Consider the following 13,155-nt stretch of genomic DNA (forward strand, 5'->3'; position numbering starts at 1 on the left):
TGGGAGGCTATGAATGTGGCTGTACATGAGAAAGGTCTCCCTGGAGATCACACCAGAAGACCAAAGAGAGCAGATGAGCAGACAACATGCTTTCACACGTGGGTGAGTGAAAGGAAACACAGGAGACAAGAGGCAACCGCAGGTGAGCGGCTGGAAAACCAGTGACATGCAAGCAAGAATGAAGGACGGAAGGACAGCAGCCATGGGAGCACCAGGAGCAGCGTGCCAGGCAATGAGCGGCACCTGCAAAGCTCCTGTGGTACCAGGCACACACATGGTGCACATACACACAGGTGGGGGAAACACTCACACACATAAAATAAATAATTTTTAATTTTATAAGAGAGAATCAGCTTGGTTAGGTGATAATTTCTTTATTTAAAAATAGAGTCCTTGTGAGTTGTGGTAAAGGACAAACTGTTATTCTAACAGTGAGAGAGAGAACACTACTGGAAGTTTCAATTATGCCCTATTTAGTCTGCTCCTTATTCTGTTTTTTTTTTTTTAATACTTATTATTTGTGTGGGCATGTGCACCACAAGCATGCAGTACGCACAGATGCCAGAAGAAGGCGTCAAATATCCTGGAACTGGACTTACAGGCACTTGTGAGGCCCAATGTGGGTGCTGGGAACTGAACCCAGGCCCTCTGGAAGAGAAGTCAGGGCTCTGAACTGCTGAGCCATCTCTCCAGCCCTGTTCCTTGTCCCTCGTTCTCACTTTCCTACCTCCCAAACCACAATCACTTGTTCTCACATTCTGTGTGTCAGCCACACATCCATAGCACCTTAGAGCTAAGGAATGTAACCCCTTCAGTGATCAAATGTTTTCTCTTCTGGGGGTTTCTCCTTGGGAATGCACCTCTGTTCCTATGATGAGACAATTTATTGATCAGAAAGTGGTTTCTGCCTCGAGCAAAATTTACCGGAACATATCTAGTCCTTGAAAATGATATTGGTTACACAAATCTAATTATAATCTAGGCATCGTTTTTTGTGGCCTTTCAGAATGATGTCTTGCTATTGGGTAGCCAATTAACTAAAGTAAAAGTCCTCTGCAGTGTATCACTTTAAAGCTATAGATTGATTTACACATTTTTATGACCATCAGAATCATACTCTGGTGTGAGGCAAGCTTCCAAGATGTTGATAAATAATTAAATGAAATTACAGGTGCTACTGAGTTCTCTAAATAGTAATAAACCCAAATACAACATTAAAGACTGGGTTACCACTAAATCACACATGAACTCTTTATTAGTGTGTTAAATGCAGGTGGAGACAATGGAAAATTAGATAATCAAAGCAAAAAGTAAAGTTTTTCTGCCTACATTTTAAATTCTTTTCCCATAAACCATCAGAAAGCTATTTGTAGTAGTTGAAGGAATAGCTTACTGTGGCTCATCGTTCAAGGGGTACAGTTGGCTGTGGTCAGGAAGCCAGGGCAGAAGGAGGTAAGCTGGCCACATAGGACTCAGTCAGGAAGTGGGGGACGCTGGTGCTCAGCCCACTTTCTCCTTTTTATTTAGTCCAGGGCCCAGCTCATGGGATGGTGCTTCCCACATTCAAGGTCTTCCATCTTCAGTTAAGACCTAGAAACACCCTCACAGACATGCCCTGAGGTGAGTCTCTTCAGTGATGTTACTCTGGCCCAGATTGAGAGAAGACCATCTTTACACTGCCTCTTGTTTAATGCAAAGCATTCTTAGTCTTTATTTTTTAAAGTTTCATACATGTATATAGTATATTGTGATCATATGTGCCCTCCATTACCCTCTCTAATTTACCTCTCACTCCTGCAGCCCCCTGTTCTTCTGTCGAAGAATATTATTTTAAGATGTGTTACATTTGTTTGTACTGTGGAACATTCGTTTTAATGATGCAAAGATGTGTTGCATTCTTTTATGTTGCATTTGTTTAACTCTGTGAATTTGTGTTAACTCTTGTGCCTGTCTAAAATACCTGATCAGTCTGATAAAGATCTGAACAGCCAATAGCAAGGCAGGAGAAAGGATAGGTGGGGCTGGCAGGCAGAGAAGATAAATAGGAGAAATCTGGGAGGAAAAGAGAAAAGATTGAGGAACAAGAGAGGAAGGAGGAGGATTTCAGGGGCCAGCCGCCCAGCTGCCCAGCCACACAGCCACATAGCCACACAGGCAGACACGGGGTAAGAGTGAAAGTAAGATATACAGAAGAAAGAGAAAGGCAAAAGCCCAGAGGCAAAAGGTAGATGGGATAATTTAAGTTAAGAAAAGCTGGCTAGAAACAAGCCAAACCAAGGCCAGGCATTTATAATTAAGTATAAGCCTCCACCAGGTAGTGATGGCACATGCCTTACATCCCAGCACTTGGGAGGCAGAGGCATTTGAGTCTCTGAGTTCAAGGCCAGCCTGGTCTACAGAGGGTGTTCCAAGAGAGCCAGAGCTGCATAGAGAAACCCTTCTCAAAAAACCTAATTAAATAAATAGATAAATAAATAAATAAATAAATAAATAAATACCGGAATAAGCCTCCATGTGTGTTTTATTTGGGAGCTGGGAGGTGGCCCCAAAAGAGCAAAAACAACCAAGAACATTTTGGCATTCCAACATGGGGTCATAGAAAGCTGAACATCTTCCTCCCAATTAGGCCTGTCGTTTTGTTTTGTTTTGTTTTGTTTTGTTTTGTTTTGTTTTGTGCTGTGGATATCATTCTGTATAAATAAAACACTGATTGACCAGGGGCCAGGCAGGAAGTATAGGTGGGACAAGGAGAGAGGAAAATTCTGGGAAGTAGAAGGCTGAGTGGGAGACACTGCCAGCCGCCACCGCCATGACCAGCAGCATGTGAAGATGCCAGTAAGCCACGAGCCATGTGGCAAAGTATAGATTTATGGAAATGGATTAATTTAAGATACAAGAACAGTTAGCAAGAAGCCTGCCACGGCCATACAGTTTGTAAACAATATAAGTCTCTGTGTTTACTTGGTTGGGTCTGAGCAGCTGTGGGGCTGGCAGGTGAGAGAGATTTGTCCTGACTGTGGGCCAGGCAGGACTGGAGAAAATTCCGGCTACAGTTTTGTTTTTGAGACAGGGTTTCTCTGTGGAGACGTGTCTTTTTGTTTATTTGTTTGTTTGGTTTGGTTTGGTTTGGTTTGGTTGAGACAGGGTGTCTCTGTGGAGGCCTGTCCTTTTGTATGTTCTGGCTGTAGGCAGGTAACCACAGCTGCTGTGTGCTCACGAATTCAACATCATGTCCTATCCAGAAGACAGCAGTTCTCAGGGCTCCTCTACCAGCCTCTAGCTCTTACAATCTTCCCACCCCTGTTCTGAAATGGGTCTTTGGGGATGATAGAGATGACCCCATTTGAGCCTGAGCAAATGCACACATATTTAATTCAACAGAACAGAAAAAAGAGGTTCCAGTCATGGCTTAGAGTCAATGAGATTCTGCAGAGACTTGACTCTCAGTAAGCACCCAGGAGTCCTTGTTTCTTGGTCAGATCAGTGACTTAGCTCTTGAGAGGAGGGGAGGGGATGGGAGGGGAAGAGAGGGGAGAGGAGTGGAGAGGAAGGAAGGAGTAGATCACCCACAGTGGCACAATGCAGGGACTCTAGAGAGCATATAAATATCTACCCAGGCAGGTGACTGTATGTGTGCATGTATGTGCACATGCTCAAATGTGTTTGCTTGGCAGGAAAATGAGTGTTTTCAGGGCAGACCCCCACCCTGTGATCTGAGCTCCAGGTGCCAGATGTGTGCCAGCCACTGTCTTATACCGTCACCACCACAAAGTCACCTGCTGCTAGGCCTTCCTTGCCATGATGCCCTCAAACTGAGCCCAGATAAACAACAGCTCCCTTCTGTGGCTCCTTGACAGGCTTTGATCACAGCTACAAGAAAAGTAACTAGTTCAGGGGACCCAAGAAGAGTGGGGAGGAGTGAAACCTACCGAGCTCAGGTTTCACTCCACTGACCCTGTGCTCATCCAGGCAGGTGCTGTGCAGGATGTCTCCAGTGCTACATCCCCGAATGCCTGAATAGAGTTCTGGATCTGTGTCCTTTCCCGGTGAGACAGGAATGCCACTCTCTACACTGCCATCCTACTGGAATGTAGTGAAACTGGAAGTATGACCCCAGCGGCAGCATTTCAGCCAGAAAGAACTAGGTTCATCACCAAGATGTAATAGAGATGCCTATTATATATTATATGGCATGTACCTAAATACATGATATGCTTAAGGGCCTGTTTAAACTGTCAGTTTGTTCCTGTATCTTGACATATTATTTATTATCTAGCTAATCTGTCTACATATTCTTTTTCAACCTTTCTTAATCTGAAGCTGAATTCCAAAGCCAGCATATTTTAACACATTCTTCATGAAGAAAAAAAAAATTGTTTTCTTGCCAAAACACTTTCAAGCTCTCGGGAAATAACTCAAAACCTGGGTTTACACACTGGGTCCATTCTTAAAACTACAGCCTGGCAGCTGAGGGTACAGCCAAGTCATAGTGCCCAGCTGGTGCCCAGTTTGTTCCCCAATGCAAAAAATAGAAAGAAAAAGAAAACAAACAAAAACACTGTAAGTTTGAGTGTCTCCCTTGGCTTCTCAGTCTCTGTCCCTTATCTTAACTCAATACTATTTAAACTGAGTTGATTTGTGAAAACCGTTAAGCTTGAAACAAAGTGGGTGCATGCTGAGTGTTGTTCGCTTGCCTCTGACACCGTCCACCTCCTCATCAGTCACCTTGAGCCCTGAATCTCAGGTCCTTCCTCCCAGCCCTCTCTCAAGCCATACGCCCTCATGAACTAAACTCAGCAATTGGTGGCACACACCTTTAATCCCAGCACTTGAGATGCAGAGGCAGGCGGAACTCTGAGTTCAAGGCCAGCCTGGTCTACAGAACGAGTTCTAGGACAGCCAGGGCTACACAGAGAAACACTGCTCAAAAGAGCAAACAACAACAACGAAGAAAAACCACCGGCTACACACAGATCCTTCTACTAGATAAGAAACACATGACTAAAATGCCAGGTGATCAATAATGTAGCCTTATGTCAAACATTTGCACTATTAAACCCAATGCAAAATATTACAGATTTTTAAAGATTGTATTTTGTGTGTGTTTGTGTTTTGCCTGCATGTGTGTATGTACACCCATGTGACTTCAGTGCCAACAAAGGCCAGAAGAAAGGGACATTGGATTCCCCAGGCCTGGAGTTTCAGCAGGACATTAAATTGCCTGTGAGTACTGAGAATTGAACCTAGGTCCTCTGGAAGAGAAGCCAGTGTACTTACCACTGAGACATCTCTCCAGACTCTATTACATATTTTTAAGACAAAGTGAGACTTGAAATAATTTCACTAGCGGATTACAGCTTTTGGCTAATCCCTAGACCAACACAAGCCACGCCTGTCCTCCACAGCTCAGGCTGCCCTAGGACCATGGCAGCCTTTCCAAAATCCTCACTCTTTGGTCCTACCCAGTTGCATAGACACACACATCTGAACACTTGGTCCCCAGCAGGGAGCAGAGTTGTGGAAGGCTGAGCCTTCAGGTAGAGCCTCCCTGGAGGAAGTGGGTCACTAGGGGTGGGCCTTGAGGTTTTATAACCCAATCTGTTTGTTCTAGCTTCCTGTTCTGCCAAGAGGCCAGGGGTTGCTATGTGCTTTGCCCTCCATGATAGTCTGAACACCTTCAAACTATGGGTCCAAAGTAGCCCTCGAGTTTCTTCTTGTCAGGAATTTGGTCACAGGGAAGAAAAGTATCCAATCCGATTACTCTGTCTACATAAAATGCCTGTTCCCCTACAGATGCAGATGGCTCCCCAACCCCTGAGCATGTCATTCCTCTGCACACCCCACCCCACCCCTCCCCTCAGACCCTTCTGTTTCAGGTGCATGTTGGATCTTGGCCAAAAGAGATATCTTAGTAGGTGTGCTCGTAGCAAGGCTGCACCTCCCAAGAACCTGCTCAGCAGACGCCAGGACCATGTGCAGGTAAACAGCATCCCTGCAAGTCTAACACTTAAGAACAAGCACCTGTTCAGCTCAACTGTCCTTACAAATGGTTCTCTGAGCTGCTCGCATAAAGCTGGTCCCTGCAAAGTCCAATTTCCGCCTCCTCAGTCTACACTTTACCCAACGCCTCTGGGGCTCAGGCTCGGACCCACCTGGTTCTTCCTGTAGTCCTGCTGCGAATGCCTCAGCACGCGGTAGCAGAGCCGCAGCACGTACTTGTAGGGGGCATAGCGCTGGTCACCCAGGTCCTCCAGCCTCAGCATTGAGCCTTCTCCTGCCTTCTCCTTGAAAGGTGCTTTGAGGATCCCAAACACCTAGAAGAGTAAGAAGATCCTTCTGCTTTGATGCATGCTTTGCAACCTATTTGCAGTTTTAACAAGTAGCACAGACTTAAAAGCACTGTAGAAATATGTGAGTGGAATTAGTGCAAAGGTGGAAGGTACTTAATGGTTGTTAGTCCTGAATAATAAATAACACACTGTCGAACCAAAAACCCACTGCTTACAAGAGTAACCAAAGTCAGCAAGTCCACTACATCAGTGACATGATTAATTTTATTTAGATATTGTATTTCATTAAGGTGTTTGCATCAAGCTACATGGATATATTCAGATGAATTAAAATGTATTTTCTATATGCTTTTATTATTCTGTTATTTTTCTGTAATTTTCCCAAATCAAAATAATATAGGAAAAAAAATGCTTACGTTTTACCTGAAACTTACATCAGGTAACAGCTTCCAAATGTCACTCTCACCTCATTTTAGGCAAAAGGAAATAACTCCAAACACATAGGCACCTAACAACAGAGATTCTAAATACATAAAACTCTTTCTCAGAGTTCATCCACTGTTCACAGTATGCAGGTAAGTGGCCGTGGGAATGAATGCATCAACTTTGAAGTCTTAACAAGCAGCCACAGAAGCAATCAGGAAGACACCTCCACCCCCACACTCCCACCCCTGCATCCCCACCCTCGCATCCCTGCCCCCATTCCCAGGGAGCCACATTCTTTCCTTCTGGAGAGGAACCAGCAAGCTAAGTTCTCTGTGGAGGAACATGAGATCAAGGCCATGAGCCTCAAAACAAGAATTCAAAATGGAAAGGAATTGTCCCTTGGAGTTCATGAAATATGACAGTGTGGTTCTTTGAGGCTTTTGTGTTCTCAAAGAAGTTTCTTTTTGCAACAGGTGGAGACTTACAGAGATCCACAGATGGTCAAAATATAGACAAAGTCCCTGGGGCCCAAGTCTAATGAATACATCTGCATACACCCTACATCTTCGTCTCAGAAAGTCACGGAAGAAGAGGTGGAAAGATGGCAGGGCCAGAGGGGACACCCACTGAGAGAGTGTCTTCTGTGTGCCAGGGGACCTGTACCTATGAATGCTAAACAACACAGTTGCCTTCCAGTGGTCAACACTGGACACAAATGAGCAATGCTGAATGGACTCAGCAGGTTGTATGTACATATGTATGTATATACATGTCATAACAATAAGGGAGAGATCATGAGTTTGGAGAAGAGAGAAGCTGTGGGGGAGAGTGGGTCAGACATGATAAATGCAGTCAGTGTTTATGTGTAGAGTTCTTAAAAGTAAAATTACTTTTAAAAAGAATTTTATGTTCCCTAAACCTTGAATTTTATATTTATATTATGAGATAAAAGGCTGGACATATCAGTTAATATATTCATAATTCACTCAAGGTCCTAAAAGTCCCTGAAATCAAATGCTTTCTAAAAACAATTGACTGACAACAGAAAGACTTTGTCCCTTAGGCCTGTGATCTTTATTTCAGAAAGGCACTGTTTTCAGACGATCTGTAGATGTCAACGACAATGTATCTTCAGTTTTCCTTCCCACACTCAGCAGTATGTTAATGCTAATTATTAATTAATGCCATGATTTTTGCGTTAAGTGTCCATATGTGGTTAATATAAAAGCTAATTATTTTAAGAAGCAAGTAAAACAATAAAAAGAACATGTAACTGCAGGAATGTCATATGCAGGTTACTAGAAAACCAATTAATTTACTGGTATGTTACGCACTTCAGAGTTCTGTACTAAACTGCTATGCCTTCCTAGAGCAGACAGAAGTATGTGGCAAGGTTCCAAAGTCACCTGAAAGTTTGTTTCTTGAGATGCTCTGACCACACCAGGTATTTTGGAGATCTGTGGTGGGTACCTCTGAACTAGCCTCAAATGGTCCCTAATTTCTGCCATCTATGTCCCTGTGGAATTCTCTCTCAGCTTCTACCCAATCACACAGAACTGATGGATATGGGATCTATAGTAATGTTTTTAAAACTCTATGGCTCGTCTAGATGCCCTCTCTCCTCTCTGGAATCCCTCACTTTCCAGGGAAATGTCTTAGTTTGGAGGTTGAAGCCCATCATAAAGAGGAAGGCACAGCGGGGGCTCCAGACAGTTGCTTTCGCTGTGTCCACAGCCAAGAGAGGAGAGCAAAGAGTGTGGTGCTCAGATCTTTCTCCATTTTCCGCAGTCTGGGATCTCCACCAGGGGATCAGCCTGGCTATAGTTAATGAGTCTTCCTACATCAACTAACCTAATCAGCACAATCCCTTACAGGCTCAGCAGCCCATCTCCCAGTGATTCTCCAGCCATCAAGCTGCAGTTCACACTAATCATCACCGGAAGCCAACACTAACCATCACCAGAAACCAACACTATCACCTGAAGCCAACACTAACCATCACCAGAAGCTAATACTCACCACCATCACTGGAGGAAATGCTTTGTCTTGAGGCAGACAGCTAGGAAGTGGATCTCCACTCAGTCCACTCTTGAGATGACAGCGGCCATGCCAAACACCTTGACAGTGCCTCTGAGAATGCCCCTGAGCAAACACCACCCACAGACACCGCCTTCACATTTAAAACTCACAGAAACTGAAATAAGTGTCGAAGTGTCACTTGTTACACAGCAAGGCATGACTGATACTGTAACTCAAAACAAAATACGCAAATTTCATTCATGAAGCCACTCACCTGTGCCAGGATGTTTTGTTCCCTCATTAGTTTTTGCCGTTCCCGATTTGGCTTGATGATGACCACATCCAGAACATCCTGTCCATTGTTAGTCACATCTGCCACAAAGAAGATGAGGTCTTCCAACAACTTAGTTACAAACCTATCCCAAAGAAAAGATTGTGACAATTTTGGACTATTAAAAATTAAGTCTGAGAAACACTAAGAAAGTTAAACTATTTTTAAGAAAACATATTTAATCAACAAAATATAATATCTAATGTAATTGCTACTTATTTTGACAATATTTCCTGTCGAGTTCCTCCCACCCTCCATTCCAATTCCAACTCTAATCAAATATTGCAAATGGTTAATAAATAAAATCCTGTGAGTCTCAGGAAGAAATGGGCTTGGAAGATGATGGCAGAGGTATGACTGGATGTCCCCAAACATTGTTCCTGAAGCAAACCACACAACTGTGCCTGGATGTCCCCAAACATTGTTCCTGAAGCAAACCACACAACTGTGACTGGATGTCCCCAAACATTGTTCTTGATGCAAACCACACACCTGTGCCTGGATGTCCCCAAACATTGGTCTTGATGCAAACCACACACCTGTGCCTGGATGTCCCCAAACATTGTTCCTGAAGCAAACCACCCAACTGTGCCTGGATGTCCCCAAACATTGTTCCTGAAGCAAACTACACAACTGTGCCTGGATGTCCCCAAACATTGTTCCTGATGCAAACCTCTGGCAGCAGGTAACATCAGCAGGCTAAAGTGAGACTGACTCTGAATGCGTCTCTGCTCAACGGACATTTAGCTTGAACATAAGTATTTTCTCTTGCTGATTCCAAAACTAGAATAAGGTGTTTGGACATGAAAAACAAAAGGCTCAGCTGTGTTGTAACTCTAGATTACTCTTTAAAACGGTAGCCGTTAATGAGATAATAAGCAGAACATTATTTTTTTTTTACTTTTTATTTTATCATATAAATATCTATGTGGGTGTTTAGCCCAAGGAGGCCAGAAGAGGGCATCAGATGCCCTGGAGCTGGAGTTACATACAGATGATTGTGAGATGCTATGTGGGTCCTGGGAACTGAACCTTAGTCCTTTGGGAGAACAGCCAGTGCTTTTAACCACCGAGCCATCTCCAGCTCAAGAACATTAAGTCTTGATGGAGGGTCACTACGCATTATTCCTAACGGATAGAGGTGCCTTTGGTGATGATGAGGATGACAGCCAAAGACACCAAGCTTCTTGCTCACTCGTTTGTTTATATGTCAAGAAAAAAACAAAACGAACAACAACAAAACCACCTGATGGTTGTCGTCAGCTAAATTCAGACTTCATAACTCATGCAATCTTACTAATTTTTTTCTAATAAACGATTTCCTCTGTGACTTAGTTTAAAGCAATTCCTTCAAATTCAAACATTCTACCCTGCCTGGAGGGAGAAGGGGGCTCATGAGACTGAGAAAGTAACACAAAACCTCACATGTCTGGGAAGCTGAGACCTTCGAGGTTCACAAGACTGCTGCCAGGGTTCTAGGACTATGGGGGATGCTGGGAAGAGAGGCTGTGGGGCTCGTGGAGCTGCCGACAGGGAGTTCTCAATGCAGCTGCATGAGTCATCATCCCTGCTGGGGTGGTTCTCCTGATGCAGCTGCTCCTGAGTCACCCCCATCCACACCCCAATTATCAGCTCTTCAAGTGAGACCTGACTGGCATCATTATTTTGGTCTGACACAGGTTCCCTATCTGGGGTGAGTAGCTGTCTGCTCACATAGCCCTAAGAAAAGCCGTGCAACAAACTTCCTGTCAGATTGAGCAAAGTTGGATAAGAAATATATTATGTATTTAAAGGACACACACCTGAGAATATAAAAGGCCACATGGGTCAAGAACAAAGTGGGAATAACTCAGCCAAGAGTAAGCTAATGTGGTGGAGCTGCAGGGATGCGGGAGGGGCCAAACGGAAGCTGTGGAGGAAGTGATGGAGAAGCGTTCCTCTTGCGGAAAGCCTCAAAACTCCAGAGCCCTGTGTGGGCTGCAGTAAGGCAGATGCCGAGGGGACAGGAAGCACACCGACGGAGCTTCCGCCTGTGGTCATGATGGCTCGCATGCCTCACCTCAGTCAGCACAGGGTATGAGTTCTCACCCTCAACACCACCCCTCAGCCTGGACTGGTGGAGAGGAGTCAGGAGCTGTCCGCCTGTGCTCACAATGGCTCGCATGCCTCACCTCCGCCAGCACAGGGTATGAGTTCTCACCCTCAACACCACCCCTCATCCTGGACTGGTGGAGAGGAGTCAGGTGAAGGCCGAGCCAGCAGATAGAAAATGAATGAACACAGAGAGAAAAAGCAATAATGATCCACCCAAGGAAAGCCCACATAATTAAACCTCAAAACACACAGAAAACTGACATTCGGAAAGACAGCCATCATGCTAAAAATGAGAAAGCTGATTCATCGCTAATAAGATTCAAATGACAAAGTCATTCCTAAGTGACATTTAAATGAGTGTGTTGTCAGTCTTCAACAGATAGAGAAAGAACTTACCACAAAATATACATATAATTTGAAATAGTAGATATGAATGAAGAGTAGGTGGGTAGGCAAAGAACCAGCAGAAATCTGAGAAATAAAAAGTATACATATAATCACCTAATAAAAGTCCAGGTTATAAGAAAAATTAGCAGTTATAAGACAGTATCGAAAGGATACAGACAATAGCATATAGAGATTTTTTTAAAGAAGATTATAAAAGAGAAGTTAAAGAGTTCAAGGGGATCGTTGGCTACACAGAGAGTTCAAGGACACCCTGGGCTCTAGGAAACCTGGTCTCACAAAAAGAAAGGAAGGGGGAATGGAGAGAAGAGAGAACAGAGAGAAGGAATAAGGGAGAGAGGAAAGGAAGGAGTTAGAGAGGAAGAGGAAGAGGGCAGGGGAGGAAGAGAAGGAAGAAAGAAGAGAAGGCGAGATGGAAGAGGGAGGAAAGAGGGAGGAAGGGAGGGAGGGAGGGAGGGAGGGAGGGAGGGAGGAAGGGAGGGAGGGAGGGAGGGAGGGAGGGAGGGAGGAAGGAAGGAAGGGAGGGAGGGAGGGAGGGAGGGAGGGAGGGAGGGAGGGAGGGAGGAAGGAAGGAAGGGAGGGAGGGAGGGAGGGAGGGAGGGAGGAAGGAAGGAAGGAAGGAAGGAAGGAAGGAAAGGAGGGAGGGAGGAAGGAAGGAAAGGAGGGAGGGAGGAAGGAAGGAAGGAAGGAAGGAAGGAAGGAAAGGAGGGAGGGAGGGAGGAAGGAAGGAAGGAAGGAAGGAAGGAAAGGAGGGAGGGAGGGAGGAAGGAAGGAAGGAAGGAAGGAAGGAAGGAAGGAAGGAAGGAAGGAAAGGAGGGAGGGAGGAAGGAAGGAAGGAAGGAAAGGAGGGAGGGAGGGAGGAAGGAAGGAAGGAAGGGAGGGAGGGAGGAAGGAAGGAAGGAAGGGTACATCATAATTTATATGACGTGTTGATAAGAATCACCACTCCGCTCTGTTTGTTACATGAAGACATGGTGGTCTTCTTAAGGTTCTGAGTTTAGAAGCAAGTGTAGCATGGTCTTGGGCTGGCTGGACAAACATTCTGCCACTGAGCCATGTTCCCAGCCTCTAGCTGCATGAAGACACGGGCACAACAGCCTTCACCTTTGCAGCAACCTGGAGCACATCTGTGTGGCCAGCACCGGGCACCTATCAAGAGCTCAGTCTCACCGAATGAGCTGCATCAGCCGACCCTCTGTGGACAAATTAGGTCCCACAGAGTGCAGCACGGTACAGAGACAGAAGTGTGTGCTGTGCCTTCTCAGGCTCCAAGTAGCAGTTGGCACCTCATGCCCCTCCTCCCATGACGGACACAACCCTCATACTCTGCTTTCTTGGTGCAGTCATGTAGAACACAAAGAGAAAATTCAAATGAAAACATCTAAGGCTGAGGAGGCTGGAGCCTGACACAGGTCTGCACCCACAGAGTCCCTTCCTGGGGTGACTACAGAAAGCACAGTGGGGAGAAGAGCGAGATCTAACAGCACAGGCCCTTGGAGGCAGGTCTGCAACATTCTAAAACCCCCCCTTTGACCTTGGTTTTGAATAAAAAGAATAGCTAATAATAACTTCACTCTCAGTGGGGGATCA

General features: G+C 45.0%; 1 protein-coding gene across 3 annotated transcripts in view; it reads right to left on the bottom strand.

Annotated features, from left to right (window-relative positions):
* Itpr2 (inositol 1,4,5-trisphosphate receptor type 2) overlaps positions 1–13,155 on the bottom strand; it is a 436,608-nt gene that overhangs the window by 298,436 nt on the left and 125,017 nt on the right. For all 3 annotated transcript variants that reach the window (XM_052719262.1, XM_052719263.1, XM_052719264.1), the window contains 2 exons: positions 9,010–9,151; positions 6,153–6,314 (listed from right to left, as the gene is read on the bottom strand). In XM_052719262.1, the coding sequence (XP_052575222.1) occupies positions 6,153–6,314; positions 9,010–9,151 (304 nt within the window). The remainder of the gene's footprint in view (positions 1–6,152; positions 6,315–9,009; positions 9,152–13,155) is intronic.

Source organism: Peromyscus californicus, unplaced genomic scaffold (genome assembly GCF_007827085.1).
Source record: "Peromyscus californicus insignis strain IS unplaced genomic scaffold, ASM782708v3 Scaffold_6__1_contigs__length_162567912, whole genome shotgun sequence".
NCBI lineage: Eukaryota > Metazoa > Chordata > Mammalia > Rodentia > Cricetidae > Peromyscus > Peromyscus californicus.